Source organism: Macrobrachium nipponense, chromosome 34 (assembly GCF_015104395.2).
Source record: "Macrobrachium nipponense isolate FS-2020 chromosome 34, ASM1510439v2, whole genome shotgun sequence".
NCBI classification, from domain to species: Eukaryota; Metazoa; Arthropoda; class Malacostraca; order Decapoda; family Palaemonidae; genus Macrobrachium; species Macrobrachium nipponense.
Window position 1 is genome coordinate 14,180,927 of NC_061095.1, and position 23,223 is coordinate 14,204,149.

The following is a 23,223-nucleotide window of genomic DNA, read 5'->3' on the forward strand; positions in this document are numbered from 1 at the left end:
CAAAGGAACAGGTGTCATGGCACATCAACTGCAAGGAACTTGTAGCCATACACCTTGCCCTCCAGTGCTTCGAATCAGTAGTCCAGGTCAACTCGGACAACACCACCGCTCTGGCGTACATACGAAAGCAAGGCGGGACTCATTTGTTCTCTCTCTTCGAACTGGCGAGGGATCTCTTGGTCCGGACAAAGGAGAGAAACATCACCTTCCTCACGAGATTTGTCCAGGGAGAGAGGAACGTGAGAGCAGACAGACTGAGCAGGAGGAACCATGTCCTTCCCACAGAGTGGACCCTCCACTCTATGGGGGAGGCCTCACATAGACCTGTTTGCCACGTTCCTCTCCAAGAGGATAGACATCTGCTCATCAGTAGAGGATCCGAGAGCATTCGCTGTCGACGCCCTTCTACTAGATTGGTCAGGCCTCGATGCATACGCCTTTCCCCCATTCAAGATTCTGGGCGAAGTGCTCAGGAAATTCGTGGCCTCAGAGGGGATGAGGTTGACACTAGTAGCCCCATATTGGCCAGCTCAAGATTGGTTCACAGAGGTACTGGAGTGGATGGTGGACTTCCCCAGATCTCTTCCAAACAGAGCAGATCTGCTCAGACAACCCCACTTCGAGAGGTATCATCAAAACCTCCCCGCTCTCGCTCTGACTGCCTTTCGACTATCGAAAGACTCGTCAGAGCGAGGGGCTTTTCTCGAAAAGCTGCAAGCGCTATCGCTAGAGCCCGCAAACCTTCGACTATGCGAGTCTATCAATCGAAGTGGGAAGTCTTTAGGAGATATTGTAAATCAAAGAAGCTGTCCTCTTCCAATACCTCTGTGACCAACATTGCCAATTTCCTTCTTTTCCTGAGGGAGGAATCGCACCTTTCTGTATCCACAATCAAAGGATACAGAAGTATGCTTTCAGCTGTTTTCAGGAATAGAGGCCTGGAAATAGCTGATAACAAAGATCTTCACGATCTGATCAGGTCTTTCGAGACTTCAAAGACTAGTACGCCTAGAACCCCGAGCTGGAATCTGGAAGTGGTCCTGAAATTCCTAACCTCGAAGAAGTTCGAACCTCCACACCTTGCCTCCTTCAGAGACATTACGAGGAAGTGTTTATTCCTGTTGTCTCTCGCTACAGCCAAAAGAACGAGCGAGATACACGCGCTTGATTCTTGGGTTGGTTTTAAAGGAGATGCTGCTATTTGTTCATTCCAGACATTGTTCCTGGCGAAAAATGAAAATCCTTCAAAGCCCTGGCCCAGCAGCTTTGAAGTGAAGGGCCTTTCTAACCTAGTAGGTAAAGAAATTCAGAGGTCCCTTTGCCCAGTCAGAGCCCTTAAATTTTACCTTAGTAAAAAGAAGCAGCTGGGAGGTTGTCAACATGGTCTCTGGTGTTCTGTGAAGGACCCGAAAAGACCCATGTCTAAAAACGCCTTAGCCTTCTTTGTAAGAAGTGTTATTACTGAGGCTCACAGTATTTGCCCAGATGACTCCTTCAAACTTCTTAGAGTTAAAGCTCATGAAGTACGAGCGGTTGCTACGTCTCTATCCTTTCAAAGGAATATGTCACTGAAGAATATCCTCGAAGCGACATACTGGAGATGCAATTCAGTTTTTGCATCTCATTACCTGAAGGATGTCAGGGTAACTTATGAGAAATGCTTCTCTCTCGGTCCGTTTGTGTCAGCGGATACGGTGCTGGGACTTGGAGCAAAGACTGATCCTTAATTTAATTATGTGTACGTAAACCCTCTAGTTAGATATGTTCTTGGTTTTCGGCTGACAGAGGCACTAGTTGTCGCACAGGCGGCCGTTGCTTTTTGTCAGAAGGAACTGAGGAGTATCTGACAAAGGAAGGTGTACAAAAAAAAATTTTTTTTTTGTACTTTTTTGTGTGCGTGTATTGTGGTGTTGAGTTTTTGGATGTTGTCAGGAGTTGGGGATACTTCTTACAATCTTTAGAACTAACCTGGGTGTTAGGATCAGGTGGTCGGGATCTGTGTTTTGCTCCTTGAATATGCTTTCAAAGCAGGTGTATTGTCATGTTAGTGGATTAGCACCCAATGACAAAGGCCATTTAGGCTCTGCCGAGTAAGTGGATAAGACCCCATTGGCAGACCCACAAGAACTCTTAACCATAGATCACTATCTCGCTGAGGCTCTTGAAGCGAAGCAGACTCCTGGGCAGTAGCCACGAAGTCTTCCGCTTAATCAGGTAGGAACCAAGTTTTATCTGTACCTACAACATATGTTGTTTACCTGTCTATTTCAGTAGTTAGCTGTCTCTTACCCACCACCAAGGGTGCCAATCAGCTAAGTATATATCTGACAGGGAAGTTGAATGTATAAAAATAATATTGTTATGATACAATAAAGTTTTATACATACTTACCTGGCAGATATATACGATTAATGGCCCACCCAGCCTCCCCGCAGGAGACAGGTGGAAGAGAGAAAATCTGATTAGAAAACGGGAATGGTTCCTATTCCTGCCACCCAGCGGCAGGATGGTAAATCACCTGACCTACCTGCAGCGTGTGCCGTGAAATTTGAATTTCTGTCGGGACGACGGAGTCTATAGCTAAGTATATATCTGCCAGGTAAGTATGTATAAAACTTTATTGTGTCATAACAATATCATATTTTTGACAAATTGTTATTTTGCAAGAAAACAGGTTTATCTGTACTCTTGGTTGAAATGATTATTGTCATTTCAGAAGGAGAGGCTGTAAAATTGCTGGCTCGAACACTAACCAGTGTTTTGCAGAGCGACGTAACTGACCAGGACACATCTCGTAATGAGTCAGAAGTGGATGAGGTAAATTGTCCATCAGCCTCGAGATTTAATAACAGTAATAAGGTAAGAATGATCTGTTCTGTGATGAATTAAATGACAATAAGTGAAAGTACGTACAGCAGAAAACAGGCTATTGTAATTATAGTTTTGCTCTTTGCTTTAGCATTCTGAGATTGAAGGTGCTTGTAACAGATTTTTTTATATAGTATATAAAAACTGATAATGAATAGATTTACAGAACAGTGATGGTATTACTTGAAATTTTTTTAATCCTTTTTCTTTACAGGAGTTAAGTTTACCTCATCCCCTTGCTGGATGTGAATGTGTCATCTGTTGTCATTTAACTGCAGATCCTACATGCCAATTATATGCTCTCACAACTGAGTAAGTTTTGCTGTAGTATTGTAGTGATTTCAGCAGTAGACCTCTTGTCAGGAACAGGAAGCCCCTTTATTTGGTAGTACAATTTGCTTTCATATTGAACAAATTTCTTAATTTGATTATTTGATTTAAGATAGACACTGTATCCCATTCTGGGTTATCATTGGGCAAGAAGTATTTTCATTTAACATATGATTCACTGGACTCATATTCATATTTAGTCTTGATTTTTCATTGAGAAGGATTAGGTTTTTGAGGTCAGTTATATGTCAGATTAAGGACAGTACATGTTTCAGTTACTATGGATAAAATAGTCACAATCCTGAGTCATATTTGAGAAAAGATAGTCTTTACTGATGACGTAACTGTGTTCAGGAAACTGATGGCCAAGAATGATTCCAGTCAGCCATGTCCTTAGTTATCTTTGCACATATTCAATTACTTGCCCCACACTTTTCAGTTGACATATGTTATTTTGTAAGATACTGCATCTTTTCATGTGATGTGCTGTCATATGGGCAGATTATAAGTTTGAATTAGTTAAATGAGACCACCTGCAAAGAATCTAGTGTTGTCTGCAGCCTACCTCATATGCACTGAAAATAGAATGTTGTAATTAGGGAAATTATACACAAATGTCTTATATATATCTACTTTATTTCAGAGGTGGTTCTCTGCTGCCTCCTGGAAGTACCATTTTAGTCGAAGGAGAAAGAGTAGGAACAGTGTTGTATTTGGGTCATGAAAGATATGTCACTTTTAATCAAAGTGCTGTGTCCTCCATCGCTGTCGAGACTTTGTTAACTCATGCTGGATATATGCGACCTGTTGGCATAACTATGAAGTTATGGGCACCTGGTGAGTGCTTAAAATATCTTAAAATTTCAGTATAAAACCTAAGTTGCAATAAAATTATGGGACTTGGAGAATTCAAGTTGAAGTTGTCAGCATGAAGAACAGAACTCAACAGCAGATACTGAATTACCAGTGTCCTCTGATACTTATTTGAATGAGAACTACTACTCAGTACCTTATATTCAGACCTCTCCAGTTATCATGTACACCCTTAATTTTCCAAGAGCTCAGAAAATTCTTAAAATGCACTGGTCAGTGTAAGGTTTCCAAACATCTTATCACTTATCCCTTAGCTCCTCAGGTTTGGTTTCCTTAATAGTCTCACTTGCAGTGTGTTGATGCCATTTAAATCCACAAGGTTGTTCTAAAATCCCCGTAGGCAGAGAGACCAGAAATGGCACTCTTCTCTCGGCTCACACTAACTTAAATTTGTAGCCGGAGTCCCTTGTGTCTTTCTGACCCTCAGCAAATCAAAACAATTTATGTACCCTTCTAATAATAGTAGTTTGTTGTAGCTAAAATGTGATCAGAGCTTAATTAATAATTGATGATCAAATGAATAGCTAATTTATGACCAAAAGTAGAGCAACAAAGAAGTACCAGATTTTTTTTATTTTTCTTTGGTTTATTTTTTCAGATCATGGGGAGATATTTGTTCCTTTGAGTGCTGTCATTTGTCAACTGGATGAAAACTTGGACCTCCCTCGAAAAGAGAGTTGGTCTAGTTTTGAGTATGAGTATGTTGATGAGGATAGTGATGAAGAATTGGATTCAGAACTTCAAAATAGTGTGTATAGCAAAGAGGGAATCTCTAAAGGATTGTGTGCTCAAAGTAATGAACCCTTGGACATTTCTCCTAAAGTTAAAAACTCCGTTAACAGAAATGAAGAGCTTCCTTATGACCAGTATTTTAGCAGATCTCCAAGTGTTTCCTCATGCTGCTCAGTCATTTCTCATAGCTTAGGTGATTTGTCTGTGTATGGTTTGGAATGTGAGGATGTGGAGTTTGATAAGGAGGTAACGTTTTGTATTGATGATTCAGTATCATCTGATTGTGCTGATTCCACAGGTGATGTGGGCACAGAAGGTATCCCAGGAAAGTTGACTGATCCCAAAGAAATCTTATCTTCTCAAGAAAGTGTACTGATGAACACAACTTTCACCAAAAAAGGTAGTGACGAAGACTCAAGTGAAATTCAAGGATTTCATGGCTCTCTTTATGACACTTGTGACTCTGCCATCAGTCTTTCTTTTACGAGAAGGCGTCAGTATTCAGAGGATAATAGTGGACCTTCAAGTGTGACTGAGACCGGAAGGGAGTCTCCCCATTTTGGAGATACCTGGGACTCGGGCTGCTCCGTAGGAAGGAGCAGGTGCCGCAGTGGCTCCTCAGGCCATTGTTCTGATAGTGAAAGTGAAAATCATCGGCTGGGACATATGTTTGCCAGGAGTTTGGGAGATGCACTCAATATGGTATTAGAAAAACATAATATACAACGAAACTGGGATTTTGAAAGTGATATAAATGATGAAAGTAACACTGACATAAATGTGAACACTGATTTATCAAGGGACTGCAAGAGAAATGAACGCGTTCAGGAATTGCAAGATTTTTCCTTGGATACTTCAACTTTATCTTCACCCAAGTTGCAGATTAGTGAAAGGTTAGTTATAGTCTGTTTTTCTGTTTGGTTCTAGGTCAGGATATTTTATGCTTGTATTTAGTTACTGTATCTTTTTAAGTATCTCATAAAGTTTTGTTAATCTCTTGTTATTAATGGTAATTTATGTTCCAAAGATAGTAAAAGAATTTTATGTTAAAAAAAATTTTGGGATCATCTTTGTATATTTACCAATACTGCATTGAGTTTTATCAAGGTCATTATGTAGATTGTAGTTCATGGTATTTTACTAACATTTTTAATGCTTGATAGATTAATAAATGGTTTTAACTTGCATATGCTTTGCTGGTTATTGTAAAAGGGAAGTTTTTAAGTAATAAACCATATATATTAGTGTTCATTGTAGGGAATGCAGAAAGGTAGGCTCATGTGAACTGCTGTGGCCTTATTTTAACAGCAGAATCAGAGATCTTAGATGTATTTGGAAAGATTTAGACATCATTGGAATTTGGTGAAACAGAACCAAACCTATACACCAGTGACTGGAAAGGAAGAAAAGGAAATGTACATAGCAAGAAGTGCCAATGCAGATATAGCGTATGAAGTTGTAAGGGTGAACACAGTATAGTATTATGCTTCGACTAACTGATGGTGTCTCACAAAGATGGACAGATTGCAGAATGTGAACGGAGTATTTGTTGCCCTAAATATACAAGAAGAGAGTTGAAAGAGAAGAGATGATGGTAAAGATCCTGTTGCAGTGGAAGGGCAGGCCTGGAAGAATGTAGAACATTTCAGCTACCTAGGCAGCAGCAGTAGCTTGGATGAAATGGAACAAGATTGCTGGACATCTCATGCCAAATCTATCAACTGCATAAAGCCCTCATTTGCACTATTAATCCCTTAGTTTTATGCAATCAAAGTAGCTAAGGGCAGCTGTTTATTCATGCATGCCTATCAACCACTGGCTGGTAATAATTATCATACTACTAATTGTTTTGCATGCATCCATAAGTGTAAGCATCTGCCCATGCTGGTTGGTAATTCATGGTAATGGTATTTTGTGTACAAACTACTGGTTTTCTTTTTTAGTGTTTATTTAATTTTTCAGTTTTTTAGTAATAATTTTTATATTTGCCTAGATAACATTATGCATTGTTCTCTTGCTGTAATTGGTATCTGTAATGTTTGCTTCTCAGAAATGGCAGTGTATGTACTGTATCTGTGCTCAGGACAGTACCACTGCTTCATTTGCCATTTCCACCTTATTATCCAACATGGAAGAGGCCTTTCCTGTCCTGTTGTATTGTAAGAGAATCAGGCATTGAAGAGGCAAGGAGTCCAGGCTCTTCATGCCAGTGCATCGCTTGAGGAAACATGTCTCAAATGACAGTCTTACTGGCTGAGCCTGAATATTTCCAGTGGGCACATTCAGAAGTATTACAAGATACTAGCCAAATAAGATTAACTTTATGTGAGATCAGGGCCTGTCATATTCCATATCTTTTAAGAAGAATTTTAAGATTGCAATACATATTGATGTCAGTCAGTGTTTGGCACTTTTGTCTTTGTGATATTATGCGCAACAATAGGGAATTACACATAGGTTTTATGACTGTCAGTTGCTACATAACAAATTTACAAGCAACAGAAATTATAATGCACTCTATTGTCTTCCTCCTAACAACCTTAATGCACTCTGTGTCTTCCTCCTAACAACCTTCAGTTTCCATTTATCACTCATTCTCAAGACAAGACTATCAAAGTTACTCTTAGGTGCTTGTGTCGTTACTTACAATAACGACATGGAAAATCAATTTTTATTGAATATCTATGTTCATGCTGTATATGGAAAATGTTCCTTTATATTACATAGCGTTAAGTGGAAATGTGCAGGTTGTGTACAAATGAATGTTTTATTTATATTTAATTGTAATAAGCGTTGTTACCAAGGAATATTGTCTTGTGAATGGTTTGTATAATTGGTTACAATGCGATGTAAGTTGTTTGATAGTTTCGTTCGGTTCGTGTTGGTTTTGGTGGCTTCGTTCGTTTTGTTGTAATTTTGTCGTGAGCGAACGAGCGAAGTCGTGTGTTTTGGGTGAGAGAGCGAACATATTATTTTCGACACAGAAGTGAGCAAAGGGTATGAAGTCAGTCGGTTTCTCAACATTGTAACTGGTAGAGTGGGTTGTAACGGGAGAACTTAATCAGAGTGAAAAGGATTTCACTTCGATTAACGATGTCGTTCCTTCCCAGCATTTATTGAAGTGGATGGATTAATCAACCGAAGTTTGGATGAGTATTATCTGAATATATTTATTTTAATTTTGCCTTGACTGGGATAAATCGCTAGGGATATGCATATCTGTGCGTGGGATTCCGTGACTGGGTAAGATTTGAATATATATTAGTGGTATCGTGGTTACCCGTGCCTATTGTAATCCCGAATCGGCAACAACTTCATGTTAAACTAGTAAGTAATAATTCGGGGGCAAAACACAATAGAATATAGTATATATATGTCCTTTCATGTCTGTAACACAACGCAATGAATTCTTTATGTAGAGAAAGGGTCTTGAGTTCTCTTAAACGAATTTGGTAATTAGTAATTTCTGTAATTGACTGAAGTCATCATATGTTGTTGCTTGTTTGACCCTAATGAGTAACAATATTTGGTGCCGTGACCAGGATATGTCGGTAGTATATTTGGTGTTGTGAGCTAAGTTGGTAAAAGTTTGTAGTACTTGTCCACGGTATATATGATGTCGTAAGCCAGTTTTGTGAATCTTTAGTATAAGTCCGCAGAAATATGTTGCAGTGTTAACCAGGTTTATGTGAAATTTGTGAGATTTTTCGATAATTTCCTAGTTTTGAACGCCGATCATATAATAATTCTTTGGTTTAGTCACGTGTTGACGATTAGTACCGTTGGTTATTCTGTAGGAACATTTATGCAGTGTTTTTCCTTGCTATTAACTATAGTTGTTGTTGATGTTTTTGCTGGATAATGCCTGCCCTCCATAACCTTGTTGTCTCATTTTGTTTTTGCGTGTTTCTTTAAATTAGTATTGCGGTATCTTGCCTACATAACCAGACGTGGAGTTAACCCGTTTTCCTTTTTCTCATTTTGAGGTGCCGCAAGGAACATTAAATTTACTTTTTTTCGCGCCATTTGTAGGTAAGAGGGTATTCAGGTTGATTAAAAACAGTTTGAATATGAAGTTAACTAAATTAGTAAGGCCTTGTCCTGCTTGCCTTAAGCCTTAAATTTGGTTTGTTATTTTCCCTTACTTTGAATTAATGTAAATTTTCTCTTGTTTGAATATTATCTCTCTTAACAATTTAATAAGGAATCGTAAAGTAGCTATTGTGGGACATTCTCATGTCACCCATATGGAGAATTGTTTTTAATAGTGGTAGATCGGCATTATTGGAACCCTTAGAATATAAGACATTTGGTAGACCAGGGGCTGTTACAAACCAACCTTATGACACCTGGCCTGATAACCGAACTTACTACCTATGGGCCTAGTATCACTATCTTGTTCATAGGTAGCAATGACTTAGATGTACCAGGAGATAACCCTAACCTGGTGAATAGTGTTCACAAAAATATTCTAGGATTGGTAGAAAGTTTACGTACAGTCAATAATTCAGAGGTTTTTGTTATGTTAATAGAAATACGTTAAAACACCATCTAGAACCTCTGCCGAAAACTATCAAAAAAGAAAAAACTATTTAAACAAAAAATTAAAGCGAGATACAAGAAGTTTAGGTGATCCCTACTTTATTATCAGAATGTGATTTAGCAAGAGATGGGATTCATTTTCATCATAAAAGTTACAGGGCGTTGGCTCAACGTATTTGCGTTCGAGGTCAAACAAATATGTGAAAAGCAAAGGGTGGTAGAAGGTGAGTAGGAATCGTGGTTACCCCGTCCTTCCCCCTCAGATTTAGGGCTGGGTTAAGTATGGGACAGGGCCTGCACATTCCACTACGCACGTATAATAAAATTCTCCTTTTCATTGATTGTTTAATTTGGGAGAAAATTATTGGGTGATGAATCACTTTTGTGAAAATTTGCTAATTTAACTTTTGAACCCAGTTATTATGTTGGATGCATATTTATTAATTATTGAAAAATTTTGAATATTATATTGTATTTGTATTTTCTGAGTTTGGTCTTGTCACGATGGAGTCGTTGACGCGTAGACGTTGGCGGTTATAAATCCGTTATCACACGTTTTATTGGGAAGATGACCGAAGTGATCGATTCAACTGATATTGATGCTATAACTTCCCTTAGGGATTCTCTTTTAGATATTTGAACAAGTTCTTTTTTGTTTGGATGAACAATTTTGATTCAGTTAAAGAAGAAGAAATGTCTGATGAAATGATAAATCAAAATGAATATGCAAGAGACGTCCGTACAGACATCGGCAGACTCAATAGCTCTATTACTAACAGTTTGAAGTTACTAAATCCGCTAACACAACCACCGCCACTACCTACAGCCAGTGTTAGATTGCCCAAACTGGATCTTCCACATTACTCTGGAGATATATTAGAATGGAATTCCTTCTGGGAACTATACCATGGGTCAGTACATCAGCGGAAAGACTTGGAACCAATTCAGAAGTTTTCATATTTACGAAGTTTGCTCACAGGAGAAGCTTCGAAATTAATCTCTGGATTTAAATTTGAGGCTGCCAATTATCCACAAGCTGTAGCTCTTCTCCTATCTACTTATGGAAAGAGAGATGAGATTAAGCATGTTCTGGTGAGAAGATTGCTAGAAATGGTGTCTCTGCTGCCAATTCTGAATCGTTGCAAACTTTCAGGCTAATTTTGAATGCTCAATAAGATCGCTTGAAAGTGTGAAAAAGCTGGAATTAAATGAGCTTTATACTATTTTGCTCTATACCAAATTGCCTCAAAGCGTCAGTGAGACGGTGAAGCGTAGGTGTGGAGACGATTGGTTTGGTATTAGCACCTTTAAAAAAATACCTAGAAGAGGAAATTTGCAATCTAAGAACCTTTGTTTCAACTGATGTGAATAAAACTGAAAACCTGTCGTCAATATCAACATTCACAGTAAATCAATAACCCAAGCGTGTAGACAAAAAAACCAAGGGAAATGTAAGAAGTACCCAGTTATCAGCAATCCAAAAGATGTGCTCTTTGTGATAAAGAACATTGGTGGACACAGTGCAAAACTTACGCAACCAGAGATGAAAAGTTGAATCGCATTAGAGCTTTACAGTTATGTTTTGTGTGTGCTTCTAAGAACGCATTTTAGTGTGGACTGTGACAAACCAAGTTGCATTAATGGTTGTAAGATGAGACATCATCGCATCGTTGGTGATAAGGACCAAACCGGAAAGCAAAGCAAGAATAAACAAAGTGGTGTACAAGTGGGAACGCTATCAGTAAATGAGCAGGACAAAACCAAATAAGTCAGGTAAGCAATCCATATTGCCAAACAGCAACAATTCCCCTGAAAGGGAAGAAAAAAGGTCGCATGGTACGACTTAGAGGGCTGTTGGATACTTGTGCCGAGAGAACGTTCATTAAAAGATCAGCTCTAGAGAGACTGCAATATAGGTCCAAAGGAGTTGAAAAGATAGCCTTGAGAGGTTATCTAACTAGTAAACCTGGTTCATGAATACGAGATGATAAGCGTAGCCATACCGCATAAAGATAAGTTGATAATAATGGACTGACATAGTGGTGGATGAGCTGCCAGAATATGCGAAGAAAATTTGACGTTAAGAGAATTTTGAAGTCTTTATGTAAGATCAACTTGGCTGATAAAGATTTTGATTTGCCTGTTGAGAATCAATCAACTATTGAATTGTTAATAGGGGTTGATAATGTTTACAATATTTTGCATCCAGGGTTCAAAAAGGGTTTAGAAAACTTAATATTGCTGCCGACCATATTCGGTTATGTGGTGACAGGCACATGCAGTGCTTCCCCCACTAGGGAGACTCATGTGACAATTTTGAAGCTAGCTGTACAAACTGAAGAAATTAGAAGCTACTCATAATGAAAATCCCAAGACTGATCTGGACGCATTGTGGAGTTTGGACAGATTGGGAATAGATTGCAGTGAGTTGCGAGAACAAGACCAGAGGGTCTTAAAGGACTTTGAGAGCACTATAACATATTCTGAAATTGATAAACAGTATGTTGTGGCGTTGCCGTGGAGAACCAAATAGATTCAGATTGAAGACAAATTTTGGTTTAGCCATGAGCAGACTTCGACAGCAGACCATCAAGTTTCAGAAGGATGTGGATTACTTGATCATTATCAGAAAATCTTGCAAGAGCAAGAAGATAGAGGATTCATTGAGAAGGTGATCTATAATAAATCTGATGTGGATTGTCATTACTTGGCACATCATGGAGTGCTTAAAGACAGTGCCACTACTCCAATAAGAATAGTGTTTGATTGCTCATCAAAACAATGTAAAAATGGATTAAGTCTGAATGATTGTCTATGGACTGGACCACACGTAACGGCTGATCTACTCAGAGTCCTGCTGCAATTAGAACTAACACCTTTGCTTGTATTGGTGATATTGAGAAGGAATTTTTAATGGTACAGTTGCGTGAAGAAGATCGCAATTATACGCGTTTTTTGTGGTTGGAAAATCCAACAGATCCCAATAGTAAATTAATAGTATACAGATTTAGAGTAGTATTATTTGGAGCTACATGTTCACCTTTTCTTCTAAATGCAACCATCAAGCATCACTTGTCCACTGTGGTCACTGGTTACCCCGGTCCAATACAGTGAATGTAGGAAAGATTGAAGAGGGGTTTGTATGTAGATAATTTACAATTTACGGCTAATAGTGAATCTGAGTTGATGGATTTATTCTTTAATGCCAACAAAATTTTTGCTCAGGCTCACTTATATTTGAAGGAGTGGGTTAGCAATAGCGAGTCTATACAAACTATTGCTGCTGCTTATCAAATTGAAGCCAAACAAAAACAAATTCATAAAGTATTGGGATTGAATTGGGATATAATTAAAGACGTCTTAACTATAAATCCAACAAGTATTAATAGATCGAGTCAAACAAAGCGAGAGATTCTCAGTACCATTGCCCAAATATACGATCCATTGGGATTGCTTCTCCCTGTTACTATGAAAGCAAGGATATTTTTGCAGAAATTGTGGATAAGCAACATCTGGATTGGGACGAACAACTCGCCAACCCGCTACAAGAGGAATGGAGTGAATTACGCAAGACTTAGAGAAGGTGTAAGAAATCTTTTCTTTTTCCTAGTGAGTGCTAGCCTGGGAACTGGTGATACCTTGCACATATTCTGCGATGCTAGCGAAACTTCATATGGTTTTGTGTGGACCTATAGAGCAAATGGTGAAAGCTCTAATATAATTATGGCAAAGGGTAGAGTGGCGCCCATCAAGGAATTGACTATTCCGAAATTGGAACTAATGGCATTGTTGCTAGGAGCAAGAATGGCCAAATTTATTATTGACTCCTTTGATGAGAAGGAGTTTAAACAATTATATGTCTGGTCAGACAGTAAAGTCGCCCTTAGCTGGATTGTGTCCAGTAATGTTCTGCCTGTGTTTGTGAGAAACAGAGTAATTGAGATTAACTCTTTGATTCCGGGGTCAGTCCTGTCTTACGTACCCTCTTCTGAAAATCCCAGTGATTGGTTGGACACTGGGAAAGAGGACTAAGGTGTAGCAAAAAACTCCTTTTTGGTGGGAGGGACCCCACCCCCTTGGTTAAAAAAATCACACACTGCCAATTGATAGGTCATGGGTGGGTGTGTACACACATGCAGGGTGAACATGACATTGTGGTCAATGTTGTAGGGACATAGATGCAACACGCCTGCTGGATTGGGAAAGATTCAGCAGAGCTGACAAGGTCTTTAAGACCATAGCTTGGATAATGCGATTTATAAAGAATTGCAAACTATCAACCAATGACAGAAAAACTGGTGGTTTTGACTCGGAAGAGTTGCAGGAAGGAAAGATCAAAACAATTGTTCTCGTGCAGAGAGAGTACTTTCCAGAAGAATATAAAGCCCTAAAGAGGGAGGAAACAAACCCAAAATTTGACATTAATTCGCCAGTTGAATTTGTTTTTGGATAATAATGTAATGAGATTGGTAGAGGCAGGTTGGAACACGCGACACTGCCTGAAGAAGTCAAATTTCCTACTTTACTGCCAAAGGGTTGTGTTCTGAGTAAGTTAATAATAAGACGACATCATGTGATGCAAGCACACATGGGGGTGAACGCTACTGTAGCTAGTGTAAGACAGGACGTTTCTGGATTCCACAGCTGCGACAACTAGTCAAGAGCGTGTTACATCATTGTGTGATCTGTAAGAAAGTTCAAGGAAAACCATATAGAACTAATATAGTACCCCCATTGCCGGAATTCCGGGTACAACGGAAACAACCTTTCAGCGTTACGGGGGTGGATTACACCGGTGCTTTATGGATAAAAGAAGGGAAGCAAAATCCGGAGAAGGTTTATATCATACTATTCACATGCCCGATCACTAGGGGTATACATCTGGAAGTAGTCAGAAATCAGTCCGCTGACTCATTCCTCATGGCCTTCCGGAAGTTTTAGCAGCCGTAAAGGCTTTCCTTCACTAATGTTGAGTGACACGCCACTACTTTCGTAGCAGCAATTCTGAATATCTGAAAACGATGGCAGATAGCCCCCCTTTTTCAAAACCATCTGGAGAACATCGAGTGTAAGTGGAAATTTATACCAGCAAGAGCACCTTGGTTTGGTGCAATCTGGGAGAGATTGATCGGATTATTGAAGAACTGTATGAAGAAGGCAGTCGAGCTCTTCTCAGTTATGATGAATTATCCTGCATTTTGGTGGAATTGGAATCTATCATAAATGACAGGCCCACTAAGCTACACATCGGGGGACCTTGATCAGAAGGAGATTTAACACCTAATCATCTGATCTTGGGTAGAAATTAAGATCCTTTCCCAAGGAAACAATTAATTGGGAGGAGGTATCTGAAGATCCATTGTATAGTAAAACAGAAAATGTAGAAAAGAGATTCCTTTACATATCCAAATTGTGTGATCAATTATGGAAAAGATGGGAACATGAATATTTGATTTCTTTAAGAGAGACTCATCGAATTGGAGTCCAACATAATTCTTGGCCCAAAATAGGAGATGTCGTCCTCGTACATGATGAAGGGCCAAGAAACAAATGGAAGTTGGGTCAGGTGATTCAGGTGCAGTGGGGGTCTGACAATGTAGTTAGAGTAGCTACCCTCAAACCTCCCATGGTCAGATCATGGCGGTTTCCCATTGGTGAAAACTTGTACCCGTTAGAGTTGTGGCAAGAAGTTGAGACTTCCTGGATACCTTGGCCAAACAAAATTCCTGAAGTGAGTACTCGACCATCCAGGAAGGCTGCTCGGGTGGCTGCAGAAACTAGAAAAGATTTGATTCAAAAGGGGACTGTTGTAAATATTAGTATATTAGACTTTTGGTGGCGGGGAAGAATATGTCGTTACTTACAATAACGACATGGAAAATCAATTTTTATTGAATATCTATGTTCATGCTGTATATGGAAAAATGTTCCTTTATATTACATAGCATTAAGTGGAAATGGTGCAGGTTTGTGTGTACAAATGAATGTTTTTATTTTTTTATATTTAATTGTAATAAGCGTTGTTACCCAAGGAATATTGTCTTGTGAATGGTTTGTATAATTGGTTAACAATGCGATGTAAGTTGTTTGATAGTTTCGTTCGGTTCGTGTTGGTTTGGTTGGCTTCGTTCGTTTTGTTGTTAATTTTGTCGTGAGCGAACGAGGCGAAGTCGTGTGTTTGGGTGAGAGAGCGAACATATTATTTTCGACACAGAAGTGAGCAAAGGGTATGAAGTCAGTCGTTTCTCAACATTGGTACTGGTAGAGTGGGTTGGTAACGGGAGAACTTAATCAGAGTGAAAAGGATTTCACTTCGATTAACGATGTCGTTCCTTCCCAGCATTTATTGAAGTGGATGGATTAATCAACCGAAGTTTGGATGAGTATTATCTGATATATTATTTAATTTGCCTTGACTGGGTAAATCGCTAGGGATAAGCATATCTGTGCGTGGGGATTCCGTGACTGGGTAAGATTGAATATATATTAGTGGTATCGTGGTTTACCCGTGCCTATTGTAATCCGAACTCGGCAACAACTTCATGTTAAACTAGTAAGTAATAATTCGGGGGCAAAACACAATAGAATATAGTATATATGTTCCTTTCATGTCGTAACACAACGCAATGATTCTTTACGTAGAGAAAGGGTTCTTGAATTTTCTCTTAAAACGAATCTGGTAATTAGTAATTTCTGTAATTGACTGAAGTCATTATATGTTGTTGCTTGTTTGACCCTAATGAGTAACAATAGCTTGACTATTTGCAGTACCACGAGAATTCTTTTGACACCTGGTTCCTGACTTGTTGTTTCCTAAAATACTGTACTGTTTTGATTCTTAGTGTTTACTCAACCTCTTGCCTAAATTCCAATTTGGATTGCATGTGATATTGAATACCTTATTTGACAGCATATAAGACCCCCTATTTTTTCCAGAAATGGCTCATAATATGTGAAGGTGAGGTCTCAGGTAGGCTTAGGTTTATCCAGATGCCATAGCCAAGCTCCATAATACTGTAATATTGCTGGTTCAGTAGTACCTCGTGTTTCGAACTTAATCCGTTCCAGAAGGCTGTTCAAAGTGCGATTTGTTCGAAATATGAAACAACCCATAAGAAATAAAGGGAATCAGGATAATTTGTTCGAGCCAACCCAAAAAGTCCCCCTTTCACATTTTTTCTATTATTAATGCATTCAAAAGTTAATTCAAGAGTGTAAAGTAATAAAACAGTACGTTATATGAAGTAAAATTTTATAAATTTTGTTTCTTCTGTGTACGATTTACGAAACTGTTTGGTAAAAATGGTGCCGGCGGCTGGGGGGGGGGGGGGGGGGAGGGGGGGAGATTGGGAACCTCTTGAGCAAAAACCGAATTGATTGCAGTATGCAAAGGTTGATAACAAAATACATTTTATTCACATTAGGTACAAAGATAATTAAAGGAATCGGTAGTGTGTGTGTCCGATTGTGTCAGAGAGAGAGAGAGAGAGTAATCAGCGTGTTTATACTTGGTTCTTAAGTGCACGAAATAGGTTAATTATGCCACAATACATCAACTTACTGTTGGCAAACGGCAGACTTTTAAGACAAACATGGGGATTTTACAAACAAATAAGTAAGTCAAGAATGCAAGAAAAGGAAAGAGAAATAAAATAACTTTTCACAAGGAAGCCATTTAAACAAACATTCGAAGGCATGCAGAAGCTGAAAGTGCACCAGTTTGTTTATTACAGAGCTAAGTTACTTTTACAGTAGTAAAAATATCGTAAAAAGCATCTATCACTAGATTGGTGTTTTACCGTAACAAAAATAAAAGTGATTTGGGCAGATTGAGTGTAAGTGAAAGAAATGGGGGAATAATCATCCCAGATCAGCTAATAAGTCAATGGGAAGTAGAGCCGCCATTCTTCTCTCTCTCTCTCTCTCTCTCTCTCTCTCTCTCAGCGCACCGAACACTGACTCGAGCAAGCGTTTTTTTTTTACCGTGTTGCATTCGTTTTCATGTTATATCATTATGTTAAACTTATTGTGAAATATAATTTGTTATGTGAATTGGTACTGCTTTTACGTACATATTATAGTAAAGATTTTACTGTCTCTTCTTCTCTCCTCAACAATACCACGACGCATGATAACTTAAAATCATTCATTCATTATTCCTAAAAAATATAAATGCTACCTCCCTCTACATCAAGTTAGCTGTGTATCACCGAAATGACGAATGATTTTGTTAATCATTTGTGCTAAGTTTTATTGTGAAAAGCTTTGTTCTTTCATTTACTATTTTGTTAATATTGTTCAACTCAAGGTCCAAAGAGTATAGGAGGTCTTGTCAGTGCTAACCCAAAATAAGCTTCTTCCAGGTCGAGAGCGTGACATCAACTCAACCTCGCCTTAGGTTACCACAAGGAAGGTCCTTTATTAATCTAATGGACAACAGCAAATACTATACGTGTTTGCGGATGCTCCACATCTAGTTAAGCTTTTTAGAAATAATTCTCTTGACCATGGATTCATATTGCCGGATGGTACAGTTGCCTCAAAGTGTTTATTTACCCTGCCCCCTTCTGTTTCATGATAATGGTCTGGTAACACAGCAATGAAGCCTGTTTGTCTTGAAACAACGGATTTGAATGGTCGAGCTATTGGATGCCAATGTTCATATTTTCTAATCACTACTGTAGACAATATGTTAATGATATACGAATAATAGTTCACATTACCAGTGAACTATGTCTATGTTAAACAAATAGAAAAATAGCATAGTAACAGAGCAATAAAAATAGCAGTGATAAAAATCATATTCAGTCCTTATTAACCATAATCGTCAACCTTTGTTCCATTCAGGTGTGGCTGTGCAGGCGCTTGCTGGGGTCCTACTTTTGTTCATGGTAGATCATTATTAGGTGTCAATTTCAGAACGTTATTTGAATGGAAGTACGCTTTGGATTTACACAATCCATCTATTTATAAAGTAATGAAATGATAAACCGCAAATACCAAGACCTATGAATATAATTTCTTAAAGGCAACTATGATAGCCATTGACAGGTTATGATATGGAAGTGCTTTGGGGGAAAATTATAGACCACCAGATGTATAAAAGAACTAATGCATCCAGTGTGTTGTCACTCATACTTGTTTTTTATTCGAGCCACTTCTCACCAGAATACCCTAGATGGAAATTTCTCTGGCTGGTATTTAACTTAAGTCATCCAAGTAACAACACACCTTAACCACCCTGATGGTCCTTATATACCAACCCAAGAGTGGATAAAAAGGAATAGTTTGCAGTCGATATGAGTTTTCATTTCTGCCTTTCATCTCGTGGGATTCGTGACTGGATTTCTTGTCACTTCAGTCTCGAATTTGTTGACTATTTATGATCCTGTGGATTTGTCAGTTCAATGAATTCAAGATACATTTTGCTATTTTTGCATCCTTGTCCATTAATTTTATTTTTATTTTTAATAAAATTTTAATTGAAACAATTTGATTAGTTTTTTGTTTGTGAAAATGAGCACCAAACTAATCTTGAAGGGAATACGTAGTTCATTTGGCTACATCCACTATAATTGTTATTCATTCTTTTTCATGTTTAACAAGCATTGTTCCTGATTCCAGTAATTGCAGCTTTGTATTATCCTGACCCTTCCCTGATTAGAGCATCAGTGTCGATTTTTGCTTTCCTTATCGTTAGGATCAAATTAAATGAGAGTCTGTTTAACCAATGGCTCCCCCACCCCCATTACTGATTCTCCAGCCGCTGCCACCACCCCCCCCCCCCCCCACCCCCCCCCCCCCCCCCCCTCCCTTACCTATCCTCCAGTCCAACCCTCCCTCCATCCTCAGGTAGCCCTGCAACCTCACAGGTCACCCCTCACGAGATGTGGTGTGGAAAAATCAGTAATCCTAAAATTTCAACGGTCACATGACCATCCTTTCCCCTCTTATACAAAGCTCTGGAACTGCACTCTAATAAGTTCTGTTTGCCTTTGCTTAAAGGTCAACCCTTGATATTCTAATATCTTGTTTCTTGTTCTTGATTTTTTTGGGAGGGGGTTTTGATTTGGTCATAGCATCTAACTCATTCATTATCCTCATGATTAGAAAGCAGCAGTACTTAGGTCTAACAGAATTTAGTGTTGCCCTTGACGTGGTAGCCAAAAGACTTCTACAGATGATTAACCTATTATTTAATTTTCTAAGTAAATTTGATTTGACTGGCATTTCACCAAGCTTAATTTTCCTTTCGAAGCAATGAAATCCGTCACAACCTATTATATATGTTTATAAGATGCAGATAAGCTTTCTGACAGCTCAGGGTATAATTATGAGATGAAAGTGTTTTTGAAAGTAAAGCAACAGGATGCACAAACTTTTTGTTCCTTCTTTTGGTGCTTTTCCTGTCAATCATGAACAACGCCAACCAAACCTACATATGAGGAGTGAAAGACGTTTTACATATACACACTGCACTGAAAGTAGTGTAGAGACCATGGGGCTGGATTCTTCTGACCTTAGCCTAGGCCTATGTCTGACATCGGAATACCATGACTGAAACTGACATTGTCTCTGTCTTCAGCCCTCAAAAATTTAGGCCGAGGCCACAATGTATATAATGTATGTCATTGGTTTTGATACTAAAAGGCCAGATTCTTCTGACCTTGGCCTAGGCCTACACCTTGAGCAGGACATTCATTGAATGACTCATTAACTTGGTCTAGAGTTCTATGTCCTTGATGATTTAATCTGAAGCTGCAATATATTTGATGTCTCTTAAAAGAGACTAAACACTGATCTGCATTGAAGTCTCCAGGTATATAGATAACTACTTACTGAAGAGCAAGCAGCATTGAAGTCTCCAGAAATATGGACAACTACTTAACCCTTATTAGACAGGTAAATATATCAATATGCAGCTAATCAAGCTTTGAGGTGGGCCAGTTTACGAAACAATGCATCAATGGAAAGAGGAAGATATGCAGGAATATGGATAACTACTTACTAGGGAGTAGCATTGAAGTCTCCATGAATATAGATAACTACTTACTAGAGAGCAGCATTGAAGTCTCCATGAATATAGATAACTACTTACTGGAGAGAAGTATTGAAGTCTCGGGGAATATAGATCACTACTTACTGGAGAGAACCATTGAAGTCTCCAGGAATATGGATAACTACTTACTGGAGAGAAGCATTGAAGTCTGCAGGAATATGGATAACTGCTTACTAGAGAGCAGCATTGAAGTCTCCATGAATATGGATAACTACATACTGGAGAGAAGCATTGAAGTCTCAATGAATGTAGATAACTACTTACAGGAAAGAGGCATTGAAGTCTCCAGGAGTATGGATAACTACTTACTGGAGAGAAGCATTAAAGTCTGCCGGAATATGGATAACTGCTTACTGGAGGTAGCATTGATGTCTCCAGGAATATGGATAACTACCTATTGGAGAGTGGCATTAAGGTCTCCATTAATGTAGATAGCTACTTACAGGAGAGAAACATTGAAATCTCCAGGAATATGGGTAACTAGTTACTGGGAGGAAGCATTGAAGTCTCCAGGAGTATGGATAACTACTTACTGGAGGCAGCATTGAAGTCTCCAGGTCACAGATAACTACTTACTGGAGGCAGCATTGGAGTCTCCAGGACACAGATAACTACTTACTGGAGGCAGCATTGAAGTCTCCAACAGGAGACTCCAATGCTGCCTGCAGTAAGTAGTTATCTGTGACCTAGAGACTTCAATGCTGTCTCCAGTAAGTAGTTATCTACAATCCTAGGGTAAATCCATTGTAATTCTGTCAAGTGGGTCTTTAACAACTGATAAATTCTCAAACTACCACCATAGTAGTCATGAACTCGTATGAACCTCACTAATCTGCCAATGATCATCATGGAGTTTACTTTCATAAAAATGAAAATACAATTGATGATTTCTTCTTGATGTTTTGTTAGTTCACATGTGGAGGGAAATTTTAAATTTTGAACAAGATATTTGAACCAGTCAGTTTGACTTCAATAACTTTTTTCACACCCTCACTAATATCGCTGTGTCGCCGTCCACAAAGACACAGAAGTATTGGGAGGGTGTGAAATTGACACTAAATAATGATCTACCATTGACAAAAGTATGATCCCAGCAAATGCCTGCAGCAGCCACACCTGAATAGAAAAAAGGTTGACGATTATGGTTAGTAAGCACTGAATATGATTTTCACAATTGCAATTTTTATTATTCTGTTATTATACAATTTTTCTATATATTTAATGACTTAATTCACTGGTAATGTACAGATTCAAGGTTGGAATGTTTGGGTAAACTATCTCAAAAAAGAAAATTCTCAAGACCTCAAACTCTGAATAAATGTGGTCTCATTTTGAGAAGCGGCGAGGAGCACTTGTTAAAAACATATCGGATGTGGAAGTAGGAGGGCCCAGAAAATCATGAGAGAAGGTGCAAGAAATTGTGCATGGCAGGGCAGTAGAGAGAGTTCATTCTACTTAGCAGCTAGATGAAATAGTGTACATCCTTGTGTAATTAGATTCACAGATTGTTACTTTTACTGAAGTGGTACTTCAAATTTTTTAGTTATGCTTTTATTGGAATCTTTATTTAATGTCTCATGTTCCTTTTTATTTTTGTCGTTCCAGTATTCCTGGCCAGTCAGAAGTATGAATGCTGAATACGACAGATAAGGAGCTTTAATTGATTCCACAAAGATTTTTCTTGAATCATATGTCTAGTATGATGAAAATCAAGTTTCCATTTTTGATGATTGCAAGTATTCAAGGTAATTGCAGTATTTTAAACTTCAACAGTGAGGCATGCCTTATACTATTTTTAGTCATTTCGAACCTGCACTATTGTAGCATAATTTTTAAATTTTTTTTTTCTTATTTTCACAGAAGACAGTTGTTTATTATTGTTTTGGTCTAATATTTAGACTCGACTGTTTTACTTGACTTAATATTCTTCATAAGTGAAAAGTAAATAAGTAAATTAATTTTCTCCAAAATACTTATTGAAAGGGAGAAAATAACTTATATTTCTCTGCACTAGATTAAAGATCAGACACTTTTCAGCATCATCATTGGTCAACTTGTTACTCTTTAGTACTCGTTGGATTTTTGATAAATGGAGGTTGAATTAAAAATATTTAATTATATACTACTTGTAGGCATCGACATACTTCTATTTAGCATTAAAAATATCCTAAACTAAGAGTGGTCTGTAAGATTCTTCAGTTTATTTCATCAATTTTCATTTATAGTATACTGTATCCTTGTATGATTACAGGGTTGTTTTCCCCATATAGTGAATTATGTTAATCTTTGTCATGCAGACAAATTGCACATCAAAACTTGAAAAGTAACTGGAAGTCTGTTTGATTGTAGCATTATGTCATTATTAGAAAAAGCCATTTTTGCCGAGAGAGAATTAGTCTCTCTCTCTTGTCACTATATTACACAATTTGTCAAGTCATTAGGTAAGTTTATTATAGTTTTCCCTCATTGGTGTACTGTATTACTCAGTACTCAGTGTTATAAACATTTTAAGATGGTGCTAAAAAGTAGTAATTAATTTTGATAATTAAAGCATGATATTGCATGACATTTTAAGAATGGTTATGCTTTCATGTTGAATTATTTATAAAAGAAGGACGTATTTATTTTAATTTTTGTAGTTGTAGCTTGGAAGAATTATTTTGTGTTAAACAATGAAAATTGTTTTATTTTACTTGGAATAAAAAATATATTAATCTTTTCTTTCATTGTAACACATGTCTTTCAGTTTGAAGTATGAAAATATTGTATATATACTGGACACCATTTTCATAATTCAGCTCTTACAGGGAGAAGCTCAT

The 23,223-nt window shown here is 38.1% G+C and overlaps 1 protein-coding gene across 1 annotated transcript; it reads left to right on the forward strand.

The window, feature by feature from the left end:
* Positions 1–2,682: 2,682 nt before the first annotated feature.
* On the forward strand, positions 2,683–23,118 carry LOC135207922 (uncharacterized). The gene is made up of 5 exons (XM_064239870.1): positions 2,683–2,859; positions 3,083–3,180; positions 3,842–4,035; positions 4,670–5,696; positions 22,010–23,118. The coding sequence occupies exons 1-5, from the start codon at positions 2,698–2,700 to the stop codon at positions 22,032–22,034; spliced, it is 1,506 nt and encodes a 501-aa protein (XP_064095940.1). The 5' UTR covers positions 2,683–2,697; the 3' UTR covers positions 22,035–23,118.
* Positions 23,119–23,223: the final 105 nt, after the last annotated feature.